Source organism: Talpa occidentalis, unplaced genomic scaffold (assembly GCF_014898055.3).
Source record: "Talpa occidentalis isolate TD23 unplaced genomic scaffold, MPIMG_talOcc4v2.1 talOcc4.11, whole genome shotgun sequence".
NCBI classification, from domain to species: Eukaryota; Metazoa; Chordata; class Mammalia; order Eulipotyphla; family Talpidae; genus Talpa; species Talpa occidentalis.
The window spans coordinates 39,748,140-39,771,643 of NW_023601104.1; the positions used below are offsets into that span (position 1 = coordinate 39,748,140).

General features: G+C 40.2%; 2 protein-coding genes across 11 annotated transcripts in view; one reads left to right on the forward strand and one right to left on the reverse strand.

Moving 5' to 3' along the window:
* LOC119238886 (X-linked retinitis pigmentosa GTPase regulator-interacting protein 1-like) overlaps window positions 1-20,064 on the forward strand; it is a 37,338-nt gene extending 17,274 nt beyond the window's left edge. Inside the window, exons 9-14 of one of the 10 annotated variants that reach the window (XM_037502999.2) lie at window positions 1,067-1,096; window positions 2,164-2,267; window positions 6,958-7,150; window positions 10,182-10,266; window positions 11,660-11,790; window positions 17,650-20,059. In XM_037502999.2, the coding sequence (XP_037358896.1) occupies window positions 1,067-1,096; window positions 2,164-2,267; window positions 6,958-7,150; window positions 10,182-10,266; window positions 11,660-11,790; window positions 17,650-17,762 (656 nt within the window). In that variant the 3' untranslated portion in view covers window positions 17,763-20,059. Of the gene's footprint in view, window positions 1-1,066; window positions 1,097-2,163; window positions 2,268-6,957; window positions 7,151-10,181; window positions 10,267-11,659; window positions 11,791-17,649 lie in introns of all 10 variants that reach the window. The other 9 variants (XM_037502996.2, XM_037502997.2, XM_037503003.2 and 6 more) reach the window with 9 other exon arrangements.
* Window positions 18,003-23,504, reverse strand: part of SUPT16H (SPT16 homolog, facilitates chromatin remodeling subunit) — a 34,782-nt gene continuing 29,280 nt past the window's right edge. Inside the window, exons 23-26 of the mRNA XM_037502995.2 lie at window positions 21,066-21,195; window positions 20,436-20,565; window positions 19,962-20,039; window positions 18,003-19,323 (exon numbers count right to left, since the gene is read on the reverse strand). Coding sequence (XP_037358892.1) covers window positions 19,178-19,323; window positions 19,962-20,039; window positions 20,436-20,565; window positions 21,066-21,195 — 484 coding nt within the window. The 3' untranslated portion in view covers window positions 18,003-19,177. The remainder of the gene's footprint in view (window positions 19,324-19,961; window positions 20,040-20,435; window positions 20,566-21,065; window positions 21,196-23,504) is intronic.

The following is a 23,504-nucleotide window of genomic DNA, read 5'->3' on the forward strand; positions in this document are numbered from 1 at the left end:
AACTGAGAAGTTGCTTTCAGTAAGCCATTCACAGAGAGGTTCTAGACAATGGAATTTCACTGTGAAACCCCCGTAGGGGGTGTCAAGGAAACTGCCCATGGGAAGGTGCCCATGCTACTGACTGCTGAGAACCACTGGAGTAGGATGTTGCAGAAGCCACTTGCTGCTGAATTGCGTTCTGCAGGAAAGCGCACATGCTGCTGGAGCCAGACCCTCAGTTGGAGGATCCCATTGTAGGAACCTGGTCTGCAGACTCAGGAGCCTATAATGAGTATAATGGAACCAGGAAGAGAATTACTCCTCCAGTGATCTTCAATACCTTCTGCTGACAAAATTTAACATGCCATCTGGCAAAGAAGATGTATTTAAGAGTTCAACTTAATCAATGCAGAGCAGTTAAAATTTATATTTGGAGCTGAGAAGCAATACATTGATAATTGGCATGTTGATCAAGAGAAAAAGAGCAGTGGCCACCCTGGTGGTAAGGGGTTAAGACTCAGCACTATGAAGCTACCCGCAGCCACTGCAGTATGATTTTGATCCCCGGTCAGGGAGCTACCCACATGGCTCAGCAGACCTCTCCTGGCTCATCTGCTTCTCCCCACAGCAGTGCATGTCTGTCAATCTGCCTGTTCTGTTCCCCAATCTGTGTCTGGTGAGTCCTTTCACCCCCATACCTCTAGCCTATACCCCAGTTTTTGTATGCATAAATAAACGAAACTTTAAAAAAAAGAAAAAAGAGCAGACACAATTAGCACAATCGGGAATGAATGTAAGGTCACTACAGAGCCTATTATTAACAGATTATAAAAGAATATTATGAACGTTATAAATGGAAACTTAGATGGAAAAAAATACCTAGAAAGATATAAATTACCAAAACTGACTTACAAAGAAATAGACTATCCGTATTGACCTATAAATATAAAGACAAACTATCAGAACTTATGGGGTGCAACAAAATGTTATATCTATATCACTCGATTTTTCTCCATGTAGAATATGAGAAATGGGAGCAGGAGTTAATCTATCATTTGTTTTAATATCTATCTTTTCTGAATTTCAGATCAAGAGCAGCAATTAGCAGGACAGGAAGGTAATATTTGTCCCAGAAGTCCAAGTAGGGATATCAAAGGCAGGATGGTGTGGTTGCTGAGAAACTTAATCATTAAACTTTCAAACAAACATCTACATGACTATTAGATAAAGATCCCCAAGAAAAAGAATGGGCCCAATATTAAAACTATTCCAACATCCGCTGACTTAGGCCCTTTAGTAGAGTTTGCTTCTGTTACCCCATGTCATCTCAGATCATCTGCCTCTGAAACTTCAGTGGAATGGACAATTCGAGAACTTTGAAATTTTATGTTGGCTGCAGTTAGTCTTCCAGTTATCTGTTACTACAAGTAGCAATCCACTCCAAAACGTAGCGACTGCAAACAATAATCACTTCTTTTGCTCACTAAACTACAATTTAGGCAGGACTCTTGGGGAAGGCACAAAGCTCTTACATGATAGCAGATATGGCAGCTGTTTGGGGGACTGAATTCATCTTAGAAGTGGCTCATTCTAAAGCTTGGCAAGGTGGCCCTGTCAATTGGCAGTGGCTGTGGTTTCAGTTCCTCTCCACACAGTCCCCCTGCAGGTTGCTTGCCTTCCTCACAGCTCGGTGGCTGAGTTCTAAGGGTGAGTCCTAAGAGGACAAGTTGTGAGTTCACAGCATTTTTATTTTGTAGCCTCAGAAGTCACAGAGCATCATTTCTATCATTTTCTTTCAGTTGAAGCATTCACAAAGATCTACCTCTGTTCAAAGGCAAGAACATAGACCCCCACCCTCAGTTGTTTGAGACTGTCTTTGGACACAACCTGAATGCGCTACTTTTCCTTGGCTTGGCCATTTTGTCCAGCTCCTACAAAAGGAACTAACTTTCTAATTTTCCCTCTTCCCTTCTTTTTTTCTTTTTTGCAAAAGTAAACTCGTGTTTGGCAAGCTTCCAATTAAGTGACTCTTTAAAAAAGAGGATTTGATTCTTTATAAGGGCAGCCAAAATCTAGGTCCTCAGAACTATGGCTAAAGAGTGAATTGAAAATACAGGCGCTGGGTGTTTTCTTGGCTATTCAGGGTGGTCTGAAACCGTTCTTTAATGCCAGTCTCTTCTCTAGCAGATAAAGATTCCTGTGAACAAATTTCCGAAGTCAGTGAAGCCCAAACTACAGAGAGTGATGACGTCATAGTGACACCCATATCTCAGCAATGTCTTAAGGCAGTAAGTACACTGGTCATCATTGTGAAACAAGATTGTAAATAGTGGTAGTATGCTTAATGTCATGTATATGAATTTCATATTCAATTTTAATAAACTTCATGGGAAATATAAAGTTACTTAAATTTACATTACATGTGAATGGAAGCCTGTTGATAGAAACAGATAAAAGGATCATTTTCTTGACTTGGTGTAATGAGGACTTGCTTTAACTCTGCTCTTGCCTGTTCTCTCAACTGTCTTCTCCTACTCCCATGTTCTCCATTTCCATATTGTGATTCTTCCCCAGCCTGAGTGATGCCCTAAGAAGAACAGATTTGTTTTTGGAAGTTGAGGTTGGAAGAGAGGAAAGGATTCTTGGTGGGAGGGCTCAGAGAGACCATTCAGTTTGTGAAGTTTTTGACCCAACCCTTAAAATCTGTACTTACAGTCATGTATTAATTTCATCCTCAAAGCTCTTTTGGAACTAGTTGAGGACACACAGTCACACACATGCACACATGTATGAATAAATGTTCATAGGTATATTCAGCAGTTATTGTATTAGAATCTTGTGGGGTTACAAATGAGATAGAAAACATTCACTTTCTTGAGTCACTAGAATGTTCCACGGCACATCTGCAGATGCTCAATAAATAGTTGTAGAATAAATGACTGAATGAAAGAATAAAACTTAAGATTGTGAACTTCCTTAGAAGCAACAAAAGAAAATATAGGTGCAGCTAAAATCAAGAAGGTAGATTATATGATTTTTAAGTATTCAGAAAAGAGAAATTATTGTTGCTTTTGTAGAGATCAGAAAACTTTTCCTGAGTAGACGTCAGAGCTTCTCAAGATATGCAGGAAAATGAAGGCTATTGGAATGGGGAGAAACAATTAAAAATCAGTACACTTAAACTGTTAACATAGTAAATAGTTAAGTTTCTCTTCCTTTGAAGTTTTATCTGTCACACCTTTTTTTAAAGACATTATAAAATTAATATCTTGAGAAATGTTTAGGAACCAGAGAATATTGGACTTTGACACCTTCAAGATTATAAAGATGAAAAAGATTAAATGATATTTCCAGGAGTATAGAGCAAGCTGGTAAAAGAGTGGGAACTCAGGACCTCCCCTGGTGGCGTAGGCAGTTGAGCGCCACGCTGTGAAGCTGTCGGCAGCCTCTGCAGGGCTGGTTTGACCCCAGCTGGCTGGCGAGGGTCCCACATGGCGCTGCAGTCCTCTCCTGTCGCGCCCGCTGCTCCCCTCAGCAGTGCATTCCATCAGTCTGCCTGTTGTGTTCCCCGCTGTCTCTGGTGAATCCTCTCACCCTCCTGCCCATCTGGCCTGTAACCTGGTTCTTGTATGAATAAATGAATAAATCTTAAAAAAATAATAAAAATAGAAAAAAAAAAGAGTGGGAACTCTACTCAAGGTTTCTAAACTGTGCCCCCTCTCTCAGGTCAACAGCTGAAAGGCAGACAGCTGGTCAGCAAAGTTTTTTTTTTTTTTTTTTTTTTTTAAAATTTTTTTTTTTTTTTTTTTTTTTTTTATAGAGGCATGCTTTCTTTATTTGTTTGCTGGTTTGTTTGTTTGTTTTTGTTTATACAAGCACTGGGCACAGTCAGAAGCACGGGAGGGTGAGAGAATTCACCAGGGCCAGAGCGGGGAGCAGAGCAGGCAGAAGGACCGAAGGACACTGCTGAGGGGAGCAGCGGGCGGCAGGAGAGGTGCGCGCCATGTGGGACCCTCCTCCGGTGGCCGGGGAGCAGCCGGGATCGAACCGGCGCCGCAGAGGCCGCGCGCAGCTTCGCAACCCAGCGCTCAACCGCTGCGCCACCGGGGAGGCCCTGGTCAGCAAAGTTTTGAATTACAAACCAGGCAGATTGGGCCTCCCCGGTGGCGCAGCGGTTGAGCGCTGGGTTGCGAAGCTGCCCGCAGCCTCTGCAGCACCGGTTCGATCCCCAGCTGCTCCCCGGCCACCGGAGGAGGGTCCCACATGGCGCGCAGACCTCTCCTGCCGCCCGCTGCTCCCCTCAGCAGTGTACTTCGGTCCTTCTGCCTGCTCTGCTCCCCGCTCTGGCTCTGGTGAATTCTCTCACCCTCCCGCGCTTCTGACTGTACCCAGTGCATGTATAAACAAAAACAAACAAACAAATAAATAAATAAATGAATAAAATACGTGCCTCTTTAAAAAAAAAAAAAAAAAAAAAAAGAAAAGACAAACCAGGCAGATTACTTTTAAAATATTATTCTGACAACTCCTAAATAAGATCTCCTTTTAGAGAACCCTTGCATGTCCAAAAATGTTACTTGAGAAACTAAATATGAAAACTCAGTCTAGTTTAGCAAAAAAGTAGTGTTTTGATCTAATTAAATATCCTACATTATAATTAAACTTCCAGCTCAATCATGATTATATTTCAAAATTGCTAGGCATAAAAGATCAAAGGGTTGAAGGCCCAGAGACAGTACTTGAGTTTTGTCACTCTTCTCCCTGGAGTCAGCCAGGATAATGAAGGAGGCAAGTAGTGTTTCAGAGCTTGGAGACTGGTTCAGAGAGAAGTGGTTTGGGTCTTGCTGCTAACTAGCTATGTAGCTTTGGGGGAGTTATTTCACCTCTGTAAAATGGTACTGTTGGGCCTTCCTGGTGGCAGAGTGGGTTGAGTGCCATGCTGTGAAGCTGTCCACAGCCTCTGCAGTGTGGGTTCGATTCCCAGCTGGCCAGGGTGATTCCCACATGGTGCAGTAGACCTCTCCTCTCTCGCCTGCTGCTCCCCTCAGCAGTGTCTTCCGTCTGTCTGCCTGTTCTGCTCCCTGCTCTGTATCTGATGAATCCTCTCATGCCCTGCACTTCTGGCTTGTACCCCAGTTCTTGTATAAATAAATAAATCTTTTTTAAAAAATGGTACTGTTAACTATGTCTACCTTATAGTCATGTGGCAGAATTTAAATGAGGTAATGGGTGGCAAGGGTCTAATATAGCACCTGAGCTACATTAAGCACTAAATGACAATGATGTTATTGATGATGTCAATAATCTATCCTCTCTGAAATATCTTCCTCCTCCTGCTTCTGTAGCATGGTGGAGGCCCCTACAAGGAAGGACTAGGCCCCAATGCGGGGGAGTGTCATTTCTCTTCTGCCTGACTCTCCCAAAATGCCTTTCCCTTGTATAGCTAAAAGAGTGAAGCAATCACAATACATGTGGATCTTTACCTGGTCTCTTTGAGACAGTTCTGTGTGCATAGGATGTATATAGAATTGTTCCCTGGGAGGCCTTATTTGTTAATCATCACAAAGTTTCTAGATTTCCTTTATGCTTATCTTCCCTCTAAGAATCTTTTCCGGGGCCTCCCCAGTGGCGCAGCGGTTGAGTGCTGGGTTGCAAAGCTGCCCGCAACCTCTGCAGCGCCGGTTCAATCCCCGGCCACCGGGTGAGGGTCCCACATGGCGCGCAGACCTCTCCTGCCGCCCGCTGCTCCCCTCAGCATTGTACTTCGTCAGTCTGCCTGCTCTGCTCCCCACTCTGGCTCTGGTGAATTCTCTCACTCTCCCACGCTTCTGACTGTACCCAGTGCTTATACAAATAAATAAATACATCTTTAAAAAAAAAAAAAAGAATACTTGAGTCCTTAAAAAAAAAAAGAAAGAAAGAATCTTTTCCCAAGAAAAGATTTCAACCCAAACCACATATTTTCCACCAGATGAAGTGCCATTCCTGGACCAGTAATCAATCTTGTATTCTGAATGGACCATAGAATACATTTCCTTCCTTTAACAGCTACTGAGAAAGGAGAGGTCATTTGCCTTTGGTCTGTGGCCTCAGGTGACTGTCTCAGGTTAGCAGTAGTATCTATAAAAACCTTAAAGTTTATTCTCTTTTCTTATAAATTTCAAGTGTGGAGGATGTCCTGAACTTTTATTATGCTAGTTGATTAATTTTTGGAGCCCCCACCCCCATCCAAATTAGCTGGCACACCTGAACTGATAAGCCAAAAAGAACTGTCTGGCACTAATACTGCATAACTAACTGTTCTTGGGGGTTCTGCAAGTAACCCCCAAGCAAGTTCAAATGAGTTAGTATGTTATAGAGGTGAAATGGCTAATATTACTAATTGTATACTTCTCTTTTAGTTATTTAGTCCCAATAAATTATATAATGAAATCAAAGGAGAGGAAAATGGTGGTGGCAGCAACTCTGGAATGAGGATGAAAGTGTTGGAGTTGCCAAGGGAGGGTGGTGGTCCTAGGGCTGCACTATGATATGCAGTCAGAAGGGGATGGAGGCCCTGGACAGCGCTCTATTATTGTGCTTAAAACAGTTACTAAACCTCCAATTATCAATCAACAGGTCTGTTAGGACCTAATCTCGGGAAAATGCTGGACTGGTTTTCATTCAGAATATTGAAGAAAAACTATCTGCTCAGAATTGATTCTTACTGTAGTGCAGATGGCTGCAGAAACTATTTACTGGACTGGGAGATACAACAACTGGATTCTCTTTACAAATTTCCCAACAACAAATTGGGGCATGGCAATTCAGTCAAGTTGTCTTTTGGTGCATATTTTATCTAAAAATTGATCCTCAAGAAGTAATACATTAGATGAAGTATGCCTAATATTGATTCCTAGAGCATAATGTGTTAATTAAATGGAGTATAAATACATGAAGCATCACTAAACTATAGGGAAATAACTTTTGTCTTATCAGGGTTCAGAGAAGATGTGCATTGAAGTTGTCTCCCTAGCCTTCTTCCCAGAGACTGAAGTGATGTGTGATGAGAACGTACAGCAGGTGTATGTGGAGTATAAGTTTTATGACCTGCCCTTGTCGGAGACTGAGACTCCAGTATCCCTGAGGAAACCAAGGGCAGGAGAAGAGATCCACTTCCATTTTAGCAAGGGTGAGACATCATCCCCTGTGGATAGTGAGAAGTGACTGACAAACATTTAGATGGGAGGAGTCAGAACTATTCTGGACTTCTGATGGAGTGAATCCAACCATTTTACATTCTTTGATTTATCAAAGTAATAGGTACATAAGGTTTTAGAGTGTCCAATAGGTGGCCTCCCTGGTGGTGCAAGGGGTTAAGCACAGCACTATGAAGCTATTCACAGCCTCTGCAGCACACATTCGTTGCCTGGCCAGCCAGGGAGCTCTCCTGACTCGCCTGCTGCTCCCCTCAGTGGTGTATTTCAGTCAGTCTGCCTGTTCCGTTCCCTACTCTGTCTCTGGTGGATCCTCTCATCCCCCACACCTCTGGCCTATACCCCAGCTCTTGTATGCAAAAATAAATAAATCTTAAAAAAAAAGTGTCCAATAGGTCTAAAAAGATTTTTCATTAACATTAAGCAATTATTTGCTCTATCTCTTCTCTACAAATCACTTTGTTCCGTGCCCCCTCAGGCCACTATACTTTTTCTGCTATTCGACTATATATTTCTGGATGATGTTTTTCTTGCAGTTTCCTGATTCATCAATTTTAGACATTATCTGCTGACTTCTTATATTGGAACATAAAATTTATCTGTCTTATATCACACCCACCCCCTTCCCTCGATGTAGTGGGATTCTAACATTTATTTAATCTGGTCTTAATTATTTGTTATTATGGATCTGTGAATATTAATTCTTGCAAAGCCAATTAATACCCCGTGATTGTATTGCCTTTCTTATTATTTTTTTGCTTTAATTTTTCACTTGCTTTATTTACATTATACGTATTTTAATTATTTTCATAATTTCTAATAGCCTTTCCAAATTTTTAAATAATCAAGCCTGTCAAATAGTTTATATATTTTTTTTCCTGAATAACTCTTTATCCTCTTGTTTTTCTCTCGTCTACTCTTCAGCTATTCTCCCACATAGAGAATTTCATTCTCTGGATTTTCTTTTCTCCTTTGTCATCCTTTGTCTGATTAATTTTCTTATTTTAATGAATCATGTTTTCAGCAGCTTTTAAAGGATACCTTGGAAGTAAATATTTTGAAACAATCCCACTGAATTCTCTTTATTTTATTCGCATATTCTATAGGTAACAAGGCAAAACATATGTTGAAAACATTTTCATCTAAAATTTCAAAGAGATTGGTCCATGGTCTTCAAAATTCCAGCCAGAAATCTAACCTTTGTGTGAAAACTGCCCCCAAGAAGACTTTTAGCATTTTTCTGTTTATCTTTAGTGTTCTTAAATGTCAGAGTAATATGCATATTTTTTCTTTAATTGTTCTACATTTAGCAGATTCATTCAATCTAGAGCTCATTGCTTTTAGTTCTGGAATTTTTTTTATTGCACTTTCTTTGATAATTTTGTTCCTAACATTTTCTCATTTTCTTAATTGTCAGATCTTCCAAATTGATCTTCTAATTTTTAAAAATATTTATTTATGCATACAAGAACTGGGGTACAGGCCAGAGGTGTGGGGGGTGAGAGGATTCACCAGAAACAGAGCAGTCAGATTGACTGTAACACACTGCTGAGGGGAGCAGCGGGTGAGTCAGGCAGGTCTGCTGCACCTTGTGGGTACCTCTCTGATAGGGCAGGAATCAAACTCATGCTGCAGAGGCTGAGGATAGCTTCATAGGCTGCGTCTTCTTAATCCCTTGCACCACCAGGGAGGCCCCTGATCTCCTGATTTTCTTATTTTCCTTCTATAATTCTACCTTTTTTTCCCCCTTTCTATATTTTTGGGATATTTTCTCCCTTTTATCTTCTAGTCATTGACAGAGTATTTAAATTTCCAAAAGCTATTTCTTGTTCTCTATTCCTCTACCCCCACACTTTTGTATATCCTGTCATAGCATGCAAGATAGTAGTTTATTTCTCACTTGTTTAAAGTGAGGCAATTAATTGGCATTGCAAGAATTAATATTCACAGATCCATAATAACAAACAATTAAGACCAGATTAAATAAATGTCAGAGGTAGGCAATCCAGGACTGAGACTTGTGGCGATTTAGATACTATCTTGTCTTCCCTTGTCTTATAGATATCCCATGACCCTTAATGCCTGCTGAGGAAAGGAAGAATATCTTCCAGCTAAGCCTCTTAAACAGGTTTCACACAACACAATGGCCAGAGCTCAATCTCATGACCAAACCTTGCTCTAACAAAAGCTCTTTTTTTGTCAACTACTACATTCCATTATAAAAATGAGGAGGAAGGGGAGAGCAGATGTTAAGATAGGCTCTTGAGTTGAACCTGCCTAAAAACCCAAATATCTAGGTGGTCCCCCAAAGTAAGTCCTAGAATTCTTTCAGCTGTGGAGTAGTAGGAGCACATTTTTGAAAAAATTTATTTATGGAAAAAAAATTTACTTATGTATACAAGAACTGGGGTGTAGTCCAGAGGTGTTGGGGGATGGTGAGAAGATCCATCAGAGACAGAGTGGGGAGCAGAAAAGGCGGATCTACTGAAATACACTGCTGAGGGGAGCAGTGGGTGAGAGAGGAGAGGTCCGCTGCACCATGGGGGTTTTAGCTCCCTGGCAGGGAATCAAATTCATGCTGTAGTGACTAGCGATAGCTTGATAGCCCTGAGACTTCACCTACGTGCCACCAAGGAGACCCAGTGGGAGTACATTTATCTTGACATGGAGCAGAACAGCTTTCAAAGTGGGCTATAAGTTTTCCTTTTTATCAGGGGTCAAAATTTTTTTCTTAAAGAGCCAAATAGTAACTATTTTAGATGTTGTAACCCAGACAGTCTCTGTTACAACTACTCAACTCTATTACTTAGGTTGGAAAACTACCCTCAAATATATGTTAAATATTCAATAAAACTGTTTTTATGAAAACAGGGGCAGCCCACTGGCTCTATTTTGCCAACCTCTGCTTTTATTACTGTTTTACTTATACCATGTATGAAAGTCTTAGTGCCCAAGTATAACAGTTTATGATTCTTTGGGTTTTTTTTTTAATCTTACCCTTAATAGTGATAGACCTGGATCCACTGGAGCAGAAAGGTCGAAGAGAATTTCTCTTTAACATGCTGAATGGACAAGATCCTGAGCAAAGACAGTAAGCACCTGCTGCACACTTTGAAGGGAGTTACTCAGTCACAGCATTTAAGTTTGGTCTTTCACTAATGCTGAATAACCTAATTACTTCTGTCAAATTAATTGACTTTTAATGAATTTCTCATCTACTTAAGTCTAATTTTTGTCTAATGTTTGTGTCTGATTACCTGATCAATTATGTCATCTCATAGGTTTAGTTCTTTTCTCACTATGGCAGCAGCCCTGATGAGCACTTTCTAGTGGCAGCAATTTACCTGAATACCTTTGACTTTCTTTTGTCAGTATGGCATAGTAGACAAACAACTGGCTTTGTAATCAGACCTGACTTTGAATCCTGATTTCCACATACTTGCTCTAAGATCTTTGAGATATCACTTAATATGAAGGATCATGTGAGGATTCTGAAATAACATAGTTTACCTAAAACACTTGGTAGTATGCCTAGCACAGTTATACGAGATAACCTCCCTTTGCATTGTTGAATTTCTCAGAATTGATACAGAAATATAATCACAGTCAGATTTTAGTTCTAGTTCTCTTGCACTCTATTGGCCACCAATATTTGACTTAAAAAATATGAGCATATAAAATGTCCATAACAGGCAAATCTGGAGACAGAACAAAGGTTAGTGTTCACCATGAGCTGGGGAGAGGGGATAGGGGAATGTCTGCTTAATGAGTATAGTGTTTCTTCTTGATGTAGAATTAGGTAGTGGTGATGGCTATACATTATGACATTAAAAAACACCGAATTACATACATTTAAGTAGTTAAAGTAGTGAATTTATGTTATGTGAGCTTGTCTTTAAAATTTAATAGGTGCCAGTTTTTGGAATTCATCCTTTGTTAGGCTAAGCTAAGGTCATAATAATTGCTATTGACTACCCACTGCTTGTCAGACTGTGCTGTGTGCTTTACAACATCATCTCTCAAGACTCTAAGGAATGCACTTTTTATATTCTTTTAGTAGTTCTTCATTCTTTCTGTCTCCTTTACCCACTCAGGCACGTTCTACAACTTTTATTTAGAAATTTTAAACCTCTTCTAACTTCTATACTCTTGGTTTCTGTGTAACACCTCCAAGCTTAGATCAAATCTTTCATCAGAATTGTAAACTATTTTACAAGGAATTATATCTCAAAAGTTTTGAGGCAGCTTGGTGAACTACAGTACCTGGAGTCTTAGTGCCTTTTTCTCAAGCCCGTTGTTACTTTAAATCATCCTGGTTCCTTACTCTTCTGCTGTTGCAGTCTCATGAAATGGAGGCAAGGAAAAGTGACCTAGGGATGACATTGTAAATTTAGAATTACTTTTATCCTTATTTCACTTCTAAAGCCTATTCCTTAGGTTTACATTTCTCAGTTAAATGGAATGTTGTTTTTTCCCCCCTTTAGTTTGAAGTTTACAGTGGTAAGTGATCCTATGGATGAAGAAAAGAAAGAATGTCAAGAAATAGGATATGCATATCTAGAACTGTGGCAGATCATGGAATCAGGAGAAGACATTACAGAACAAGAACTTGACAGTAAGTAATGTGCCTCTCAGTTCCACTTATATCTAGTAAATCATCCTAGTAATGAATACCTTCCCTGTTTCATCTTTATTACATATCATCACAACAATATTGATAGTTACAAGCTGAAAAGAAATTCCTGCAGCTATATTTATTTCTAGATAAAGCATGAAAGCAGTCACTTGTATATTTTAGCCCATAGGTCTCATGACAAGTAGAATCTATTGTTTTTTTTTTTTTTTAAAGATTTATTTATTTATACAAGAGCTGGGAGTACAGGTCAGAGGAGCGGGAGGGTGAGAGAATTCACCAGAGACAGAGCAGGGAGCAGAACAGGCAGACAGACCAAAGACACTGCTGAGGGGAGCAGTGGGCGAGGCAGGAGAGTTCTGTGCACCATGTAGGCATCTCCCTGGTCTGCTGGGAATTGAACCAGCACTGCAGAGGCTGCGGACAGCTTCACAGCGTGGTGCTTAACCTGCTGCGCCACTGGGGAGGCCCCAGAATCTACTGTTAATCTCCAATGTTTGAGTTAGGAAATTTTTAAAATTTACATTTCAGATTTAAATATTGGAATTTCTTTTTTCTATTCACTTATTTATGTAAATATATATTCACTCAAATATATACATTTACTTAAAATTTATATTCTTCCGAAATACGTTTTTCCTGCTTTTAAAAATTTGTTGCAATACCATTGGCTTACAACCCAGTATTATGTTTTAGGAGTATAGGTTCACACCCCTTCAAATGTATTTTATCATATCATGTCCACCACCAAAGTCCCAACAACCTTCCATCACATTCCTCTGGGCTCTCCTCCTCCCTTTTCCCCACTCCCCCTCACCTCTGGTAATCTCAGTTCAGTGGTCAGAATCCAAGGGATTATCTTGGTTTTGTTTTTGCTTTGTTCTACATATATATTCCACATATGAATGAAATCATGTGGTATTTGTCTTTTTCCTTTTCGCTTATTTCTCTTAGCATAATCCCCTCAAGGTCCATTCGAATTTTCACAAAAGGCAAGACTTCATCTTTCTTTCTTTTTTTAGCTTAGTAATATTCCACAACTTTATGCTCTGTCATTAGGCATTTGGTTTGTTTATCTTGGTTATTGTAAATAGTGCTGCAATGAAAATAGGAGTGCGTGACTCTTTTCAAATTTGTTCTTACATTGTTCAGAGAGACATCTGAGTGGAACTGCTAGATCACATAGATAGATCTATTTTTGATGGCTTGAGAAATCTCCATATTGTTTTCCATAGAGGCGATATCAGTTTACATTCCCACCAAAAGCATATGAGAGTTCCTTTTTTCTCCATACCTCACCAACACTTGTTCCTGGTCTTTTATAAAGATCATTCTCACAGGTGTAGGGTCATTGCTCATTGTGGTGATGATTTGCATTCCCTAAAAAGTGACAATGAACATTTTTTTTCCATTTTGGCCACATGTATATCTTCCTTGGAAATGTATCTGTTTAGCTCTTCTGCCTATTGTTTGATTGGGTTGTCTTTTTTGCTGAATGAGCCCTTTATATATCTTGGGTATTAAGCCCTCACCAGATATATGATGTGTAAAAATTTCCTCCCATTTCGCTGGGTGTCTTTTTTTTTTTTTAAAGATTTATTTTTATTTATTTATACAAGCACTGGGTACAGTCAGAAGCGAGGGAGGGTAAGAGAATTCACCAGAGCCAGAGCGGGGAGCAGAGCAGGCAGACCAATGAAGTACACTGCTGAGGGGAGCAGCGGGCAGCAGGAGAGGTCTGCGCGCCATGTGGGACCCTCCTCCAGTGGCCGGGGAGCAGCTGGGGATTGAATCGGCACTGCAGAGGCTGCGGGCAGCTTCGCAACCCAGCGCTCAACCGCTGCACCACCGGGGAGACCCTAGTTGGGTGTCTTTTTAACTGTAGTTCTTTTATTGTACACTTTTTATTTTGATGTTGTCCCATTTTATTTTGCCTTTGTTCTTTTCCTTACCATCGGACTTCCCAGGTATCACTAAAGCCAGTGTAATGGAGTGTTGTGCCTGTTTTCATCTTAGTATTTTATGGTTTCAGGTCTTGAATATATTCAAGTATTTTACCTATTTTGAGTTAGTTTTTGTGTATGGCATAAATAATGGTCTAATTTCATCCTTTTAATGTGACCAATTTTTCCAACACCATGTGTTGAATAGACTTTCCTTTCTTCATTATATATGCTCTTCGTTCCTTTGTCATAAAGTAACTGTCCATGTAACTATGGGTTTATTTCTGGGCTCTCAATTCTCTTCCATTGATTTATTTTTATTCCAATACCTTGTTATTTTGATTACTATAACTGTAATATAGTTTGAAGTCAGGGAGCATGATACCTCCATTCTTTTTTTTTCTCAGGAATTAGTTGGCTATTTGGTGGTTCCATATACATTTCAGTAATGTTTGCTTTATTTCCTTGAAGAATGCTACTGGAATTTTGATAGACTGTATTAAAACCTTACATTGCTTTGGGTAAGATGGTCAATACAACAGTTGATTTTTGCAGTCCATCAGCACATAAAATCTCGCCATTTCTTTGTGTCTTAAATTCCTTTTTTTTTTTTTAAAGATTTATTTATGCATACAAGAACTGGGGTGCGAGGGTGAAAGGATTCACCAGAGAGAGTGGGGAGCAGAACAGGCAGATCTACTGAAATACACTGCTCAGGGGAGCAGCAGGCGAGGCAGGAGAGGCCTGCTGCGCCATGTGGGTTGCTCCCTAGCCGGCCAGGAATCGAAGTCTTGCTGCAGTGGCTGTGGATAGCTTGATAGTGCTATCTTTAACCCCTGAGCCACAAGGGAGGCCCCTTAAATTTCTTTTAACAATGTCTTTTAGTTTTTGTTGCTCAGGTCTTTCACCTTCTTTTAGGCACTTAATTCTTTTTGATGTGATTGCAAATGTGATAGTTTTCTTAATTTCTTTCTCTTCATTGTTTGCATATAGAAAGATTGTTACATATTGATTAAACATTGGAATTTCTGACTTCTTAAGCATAGTTTGTAAAAAGAAACAAAACAAACTAATACCCCTTCTTTTTTAAAGTAGTCCCTTATGTAGATCAAATCTTCCGACCATCAATTGGTTGCACTTCAGGAGTGTCTTGACTACATCCCCACTACTATAATGGTTTTCTAAACTGATCTCCCATCACTGGTTCCTTCCACCCCATTTCCACCAACTACAGTTTTTAATTTTTTTTAAAGATTTATTTATTTATGTATATAAGAGCTGGGGTACAGGCCAGAGGTGTGGCGGCGGGGATGAGAGGATTCACCAGAGGCAGATTACGGAACAGAATAGGCAGACTGACTGAAATACACTGTTGAGGGGAGCAGCAGGCGAGTCAGGAGAAGTCTGCTGCACCATGTGGGTTGCTCCCTGGCCAACCAGGGATCGAAGTTGTGCTGCAGAGGCTGCAGACAGCTTCATAGGTTGTGTCTTAACCCTTTGCGCCACCAGGGAGGCCCCAACTACAGTGTTTTTAAACAATAAATTTGATCACATTCTCTCTAAATTTGCTTAGACTATTTGCCAGAGACCAGCTTCTTTTTAAAATACTTGCATTTGAATGCCTTTAGTTGGGCTTGCTTTGTCCAGTCCACACTGATCCCAGTCACCTTATACATCTGGGACTTCATATATTTATGTTAGGTGGTAGCAGACACCTAAGAGTATCCACTTGACCACTGTTTTCAAATTTCCACTCATAATCCATTAGCATATGGTAAAATGAAATTAGTAACAGAGTCTGGAAAAAAAAAAGATGAAATACCAAAATCACAGATAAGAAAACATGAGTCCACTGCACATATTTTGTGAAACTTGTCATTACTCCTGTCCTCATTTGAGTCATGATACAAAATGGTTTGTACTGATTGTAATCAAGGAACTTTGAGGACTACTCTTTGGACCAAATGTTACAAAGTCCAAACTTTGGCTTATCGACAAAGATCTTTGTTATATTCCTCTGGTACCTTTCCAACTACATTGGGCAAGTTACTTACTTTCTCTCTACCTGTTTCCTCAACTATAAAATGAGAATAGCAGTTCCTATTTCACAGGGTTTTCAGGATGAAGAGTACTTAATAAAAGGATTAAGTAAAGGTCATGGTTGGCACATTGTAAGTGCCATCTGTCAACTGTTTTCAGCTCTCACTCCCAAATTTTTTTCCATTTTTGGGGGGTGCAGCAGGATCTCATATCAATACACCAGCCAGCAGCATGCCAGACAGTGCCAAGGCCACACCCTTAGCTGCAGGAGCCGGTATGGGTTTACTCATTCACTTCCAATTTCTACTCCTGTCCCCATTCTCTGTACATACCATGCATTCCTGACCTCTATTTCCTTTGTACATAAGGAAAACCCCCTTAAGCTTTTAGTGACCTCGGAGTCTCAAAAATCAATGAACACGTTTCAATTTTTTAATCATTAAAAGTTATAATTTCCTTGATATGGCCTCTCTTCCACTCAGGTTTAAACATGTTAGTCTGATTTTAAAATCAAAACTCTGCTTTCTATCTCTGCAGCTATCTTATCACTTTAAAACTCAGCTCCTTGAAGTACTTGCAAAATGGTTGGTCTATTTGGCATTGCCTGTACTCTAAGATCAAATTTACACCCAAGCACCTTACACTGTTCTTACCAATTTCCCTATCTTGTCAAATCTCATTGGTTTTCTTACTCATCCTACTTGGCTTTTCTAAACCTCTAATGTGGCTCATTCTCCTTTTTCTAGGCCAGATTTTTAATAAAACTGGACTTAAAGCAGACCAAGTCACTACTTCTGTGTCCATTTAGTACCTCAAACTCCCCCTACAACTTTGTACCTTGTATTCCCTCTTACTCCCACTATCTTATTACCCAAGTTAGAATGGTCATCCTTAATTCTACCTACCTCCTCACTTCCAACATTGAGTGTTGAAATTCTATTTTACTTAAATGTTCTGAATCTGCCCTCTTCCCTACCTCCCTCCCCTACTATCACACATGAAGCCCCTTCTTTTTTCTCCCAAATTGCTATAATCACCTCATAACTACCCTCCCCCAATTTACTTGTGTCCCATTTGAATCAAATATATTCTCCAAATAATGGAGTCATTTTTCTAGAACCCAAATAAAAACTGTCATTTCTCATACCTTCTAATACCTGTCATTTCAAATTCCTTAAAAGACATACAAGGTCTTTTATGACCTGGCTCCTGCTTATCTGACTAGCTTCCTTTCTTTTTATAAAGGTTTATTTATTTATGCATACAAATGCTGGGGTACAGGCCAGAGGAGGGGGGGGGGGGTGAGAGGACTCACCAGAGAGTGTGCGCAGGGAACAGAACAGGCAGATTGACTGAAATACACTGCTGAGGGGAGCAGCAGGCAAGTCAGGAGAGGTCTGCTGCTGGGCCATGTGGGTTGCTCTTGCCAGCCAGGGATCGAACTCATGCTGCAGAGGCTGCGGACTGCTTCATAGGTTGCGTCCCAAACCCTTGCGCCACCAGGGAAAGCCCTGAATAGCTTCCTTTCTGCTACTCCTCACATTTTCCCAGACTTCACATGTTCTCATGTCTTGGCAAATGTTTAGAATATCTTTCAGTTTTGAAAGACTTAGGCATTATCTCCAGAAAACCTTTTCCAATTCCTCCAGTGTGGGTTAGGTGCCTCTTGTTTTCTCAAGGCACCTACACTATTTTATTATGATTTTCCTTGCTCTTCCAAACTGTGTCCCCTCTAAGAAATGAGGTGAAAACTTTAGTGTCCTCAGTACCCGACACAACAAAAACCAGGTATTTAAATTAAGTGTTTTTACTTGAGGGATGCTGTTGTCTGACATGTTCCTTCTTTATTTCCCAACAGTTGTTAGCCCTGAAGATCAGGCTACCCCAATAGGAAAGCTGAAGGTTTCCCTTCAAGCTGCAGCTGCCTTCCGTGCTATTTACAAGGAGATGACTGAAGATTTGGTTTTGTGATGGAACAAGTGCTATTCCACGCTAAACCCTGAGGGAGCCATAGGAAAACGTCTCATATAAAGTAACTTGCTACGCCATAAATGTAGTTTCCTGTGATGTCTACTGTGACAGCAGAGATGATGAGTGACGGACAAAGGCCTACTTCTCTACATCTTAACACTTCATCAAGGAGAAGCTGGTTTTCAGTAACTGCAAAAATAAATAGCACACAAGGTGAATTTATAAAAACAAAACAACAACAAAAAAAACCACAGTTTATTTATCTTTTAGTTTTTCCAAAATTGAAAATATCAAGTCCTACTGCTAAGGAGAAAAAAAAAAAAACAACAAAAACAAAATCTGAGGCCCCTCCCCCCCTCTTCTCTTAAGGTCACAGAACACAGAAGGAACTGTAATGGGGACAGATGGGTGCAGAGAACCAGGAGGGGAAGGATGGCAAGATAAACTCCCCAAATACTTAAAAAGCTGTTCAACAGAAACTGTGATAAATACAGGACAATGCAAGACAAGTAAAAATAAGGAGCAGCAGTGATGAGAGGCTGTGTTGTAGATGTGGCCTCCCTTCCTCTTCTCTGTTCTCATCAGGGTATTCTAGGCCCAAGGCGTGACTCGCCCCCTTCCAGATCTAAATGTTGACTCCTTTGCACCTCTTCCTAGATTCCACTGGAAGCAGTCAGTATATGAGGAACAATCACTCTTCCTCAGGTACACCAGAAAAGAAACTTGTAATTTTGTTTCTACATTGTACCATGTATGAATTGTAAGGAGGATGAACTGAGCCAAGGAGTGTCACTGCTTATGTCTTCCAAGGCAGCAAAATAACTCAGAATCCGCAGGAGGCAAGAAAGCAGGAAAACTGGTGAAAGTACCAGCCTGATCTGCCTCATCAGCTCAAGCTGTATGGTTTATCACAACCATTAGTAATATCCAAGAACCTTTTCTTTAGTACTGCAAAGATGGAACTTAAAGAGATGTGAGGAAGGTCATGGCAAGTAGGATAAGATGGAGGACTGAATCTGCTGGTTAAGAACCTTGGCACAGTAGGTAAGAGTCACCTTGTACCAATGTCCTGGAAATAGAGCTTTGAGACATCAAAGAATAAGATGTCAGAAACCTTCAATGTCCTGGTAGAAGGTGACAAGAAGAGAGGAATGAAACAGTATTAACAGTGGAAGCCTCTGCCCTTCTTCAAGAATACCTCCTCCCTTGCCATCTGGATGGGGCCATTGGCACGAGTCCTGGTGGGCCTGGAATCCCCCGAGTAGATTGGTCCACACAAATGGCCCCCTAAACCCATAAACACAAATGGCAAACGTTCGAAAGAAAAAAAAAAGGAAAAATACAGTTTCTATGTCATGTAAAATTTTCAGGGGTTGGCTGGAGGAAGAATGGAACTGAGGGTCAAAGTTCAGAAGTTACTTCCTCTTTTTCTTGGGGGGTGCAGAGCTGTGTCTGGAACCACGGTTAGAGCCACGGCCTGAACTGTGCACAGATGCCTTCCTCTTTCGGCTCATACTTCGACTCTGTTCTTCTTCCTCCTCGTAACGACTTTCACGGTCCGCTAAACAGAAGAGGCATTACTAGTTAGCTGCAGGTTAGCTGTAGGTAGCTAACCTGGAGAACATGAAGTAACACAGAGAATGACCTTTGTAGTCAGTCCTAGGTTTTAATTTTTACTTAGTCACTAGATGTGTGACTGGACAAGTACTTAATCTTCCGCAGTGTTCATTCATTTATTCTTATCGAATGGAAAACTTTTCAGATTAAGTAAGGTAATTGATGCCAAGAACAATCTCAGTGGCCGGGATATGGGAGACTATTTCCTTTTCATCTTTAACTTTTCTTTGTTATCTGGCTTCAGAGTAATTAAATTAATACCACATAAACTTTCCTATCCTGGGAGACGTGCAGAAAGTTAAGAGAATTTAGATTTGAAAAACAAATAGCCTAATTTTGGAACCTCACAAGATTATGTTGGCATCATGGCTATCGACCCACTGGGAGCCTGACCAGGTGAAAAAAGCATCCAGTTAGGCAGTCATGCCCCTTGGAGTGCACACACACTCATTTTCTTCTTTGGTCAATGAAGTTGCAGCTTATTCTTTTGTTACTCTTATTAGGCTGCCAATATCACAAAATATTGAAATCCATTAGCAATTTGTGCCTCAAAAAAATAAAACAAGCAAAGCAAAAATTTACCTTTTCGGGCTTCTTCCTCCAATTCATCCCAATCCTTTCCACTCTCTTCTTCACTGCCTAATGATTCCTTGGAATAATCTGGAATAAAATTAAGCATTAATCTTTAGATAGGCATGGAGTAACAGAATTTTCCCTTCTAAAAAAACCAGTTTCTAGGGCCTCTCCAGTGGTGCAGCGGTTGAGCGCTGGGTTGCAAAGCTGCCCGCAGCCTCTGCAGCGCTGGTTCGATCCCCGGCCACTGGGTGAGGGTCCCACATGGCACGCAGACCTCTCCTGCTGCCCGCTGCTCCCCTCAGCAGTGTATTTCGTCAGTCTGCCTGTTCTGCCCTCCGCTCTGGCTCTGGTGAATTCTCTCACCCTCCCATGCTTCTGACTGTACCCAGTGCTTATATAAATAAAATAAATCTTAAAAAAAAGTTTCTAGAAATGACATTAGATTAGGAAGACAGAAAACTTTCCCCTATAAAGACCAACCTGATTCTTCTGCTTCTGATGAATAATCTTCATCACTGTCCTCCTCCTCCTCTTCATAGTCATCCTCTGAGGGATTAAAAGTCTCATCTTCAATTTCAGACTCTGAATCCCCTTCCTCAGCATCACTTCCCTAGTGAAGGTAGCACATAATATTATTTGTGTTTTTTTAAAACAAACAACAAAAACCTGGACGATCAAGAGATTAAAGGATTTATTTAAAATCACTAGTAAGAATTAATAGAGACCCTCAATATCTAATTCATATTTTTTTTTATAGATTTTCTTTATCCTTTCTTACCCAGGAAAATTAACCAAAGAAACACTAATGGTAATAATGCAATATGCTGAAGGAAACATTTTCTGCAAAATGCCCTTAGGAATTTTTCCATATAGTAAGGAATTCACTGAAAGAAGCAGATTTTGTTTTAAAGAAATCTTGTCAGTGGCTAACAAAGCCCAATTAATTTATCATTTACCCGTAAAACTAATTTGGAAAAACAAAAGCAACTTGTATTCAGAGCTTTTTCCATTTGCTCCGGTCCCTCCTGTACTACCTACATGGCACTGTGCTAACTCCCCAAGTGGTAACGGGCAACACTATACCAGAAAAAAAACCCCACACTCACGCACCTCACCCTCAGGCTCCAGGAAAGACCAGCCACCTTGTTCAAAGAAGCCTTCAGGGTCATCAACGATAGTCTTCATGATTTTAGTCCAGTTGAGGGACTGTACTCCTTCTGTGTACTTTAGGTCACAAGAACTGAAAGAAAAGACATTACAAATCAAAGTCAACCCTCTATATTTTCTGAGAAATCTATACTGTCTTTATCATAAACATCTCATAAAAGTCAGTAACCTTTTCCCAAATATCCAAGAGCAGGTATTCCTTTCACTGTGCCAACAAAACATACCTAAGTGGCTGATAGTTCATTTCTCAGAGCACTGGATTTTAACACAAGGCAGCTTGACTGATGCAAGCTTTGTCCCACAACCAAGTAAGTGTGAGCTCATCCTATTTTCCATTTCTTTTCCTTATCTTTAAGCACCAATTTCCTATTCCTCATGTAGCTTTCCCTCCTACTCACCTCACCCATGCTTTCTCCTCTCTGATGCCATTCTTATTTGCAAGTAGGCTCAATGCATAACCATCTCTGTGAATACTTTTCAGTTCTGATCATTCATACTTCCATTACAAAATAGCAACAATTTTCACTGGCCCTACCTTAACCCCTGCAATTTTTCACTGCTTTCCTATTCTTGTTTACTTGATGCGAGGTCTATCTGATGGCAGGAAATTTTTTTTTTTTTTTAAGTACTTAAAGTGCCCTGTATTAGGAAGATGCTCAAATCCATTTCTGTTGAGGAGAGCTGAATCAATTAAAGTGGGTAGGGAGGGCCTCCCCGGTGGCGCAGCAGTTGAGCACTGGGTTGCGAAGCTGCCCGCAGCCTCTGCAGCGCAAGTTCGATCCCCGGCTGCTCCCTGGCCTCCGTAGGAGGGTCCCACATGGCGCGCAGACTGCCGCCCGCTGCTCCCCTCAGCAGTGTACTTCGGTCCCTCTGCCTGCTCTGCTCCCTGCTCTCGTGAATTCTCTCACCCTCCCGCGCTTCTGACTGTACCCAGTGCTTGTATAAATTAAAATAAATAAATAAATCTTAAAAAAAAAAAAAAAACTTAAAAAAATAAAAAATAAATAAAAATAAAAATAAATAAAGTGGGTAGGGAAGAAAAGAAATCAAAGAAATGACAATAGCAAAGACGATAACAAGCTTAGCATTAAACCTGCCTGAGAACTGGCATAAATCTATTACAGGTATTATCACATTCACTGAAACTTCTGCTTCTAGCCACAATGGAGTAACAAGGTCTAAATTTACCTTTCCAGTTTAAATAAATAGAAAACAGAACAAAATATGAAATAGCCATTTTCAAACACTGGATAAAAAGCAGCACATGACTATAATTCCTGAGAGAAGGAAACAAACAAGGTTTTGTTTTATAGTCGCTCCAGTTTTCTACCTGAAGATAGTTTCCAGGATGCTAAACATAGAGGGAGACACCAACAGGAACAGAAATCAACAGAACATGATTAGGGGAGGCTAAGGCAGAAACTGGGCAAGAGTACTAAGGAAAAAGAAAGCTCTGGAAATTTGCAGAAGGATCCCTTCAAGTCTTTGGCAAAAGATTGAAACAAACATGACAAAATGATGAAGAAATCCCTCACTTCATTTTGTAAGTTAAAAGAGGACTGACTGTATCAAAGCTAAAATAATGACAGTGGAATTCATAACATATTATGTATGACTAATAGCAGAAAGGACAGAAGAATGGAAATGCAAACATAAGAATCTTCCAACAATAGTGATATATTTGCTGACCGGGGACTGGTAAGTTAAAGATGTGTATGTAAACCTGAGAGCAGCCATAAAAGTAAAAGAGGTATAGTTAATAAGCCAAATATGAAGATTATTTAATAAAGAATCATAAAGTTAATCCAAAAGTGCATAAAAAGATGAGGAAAATAGTAAAGAGCAGATGGGGGCACAGGGTTAAAGTCTCAGCGCTATCAAGGTATCACCAGCCATTGCAGCATGAGTTTGATCCCCTACCAAGGAGGTGACCCACATGGTGCAGCAGACCTCTCCTGTCTCACCCACTGCTCCCCTGAGCAGTTTATTTCAGTCAGTCTGCCTGTTCTGCTCCTCATTCTGTCTCTGGTGAATCCTCTCACCCCCACACCTCTGGCCTAAACCCTAGTTCTTCTATGCATAAATACATAAAAAATAAATCTTTTAAAAAAAGAGCAGATGAGAAAACAAATAGCAAGATGTCGGATTTCAACCAAACTTATCGATAATTAAATTCGGATGGTAATCCAATTAAAAGGCAGTCAATTTTTCAGAATGAATTTTAAAAGGTGAAAAGCAAATAAATGCTATCTCCAAGTAAGTAAGTGACTTTAATAAAATGTTAAACAAGAGTTAAACAAGAAATAATAGAAACAAAAAAAGAAAACCAAAAATACATTAAAAAGTAAAAGACAGAAAAAAATATGTACTATGAAAATGCTA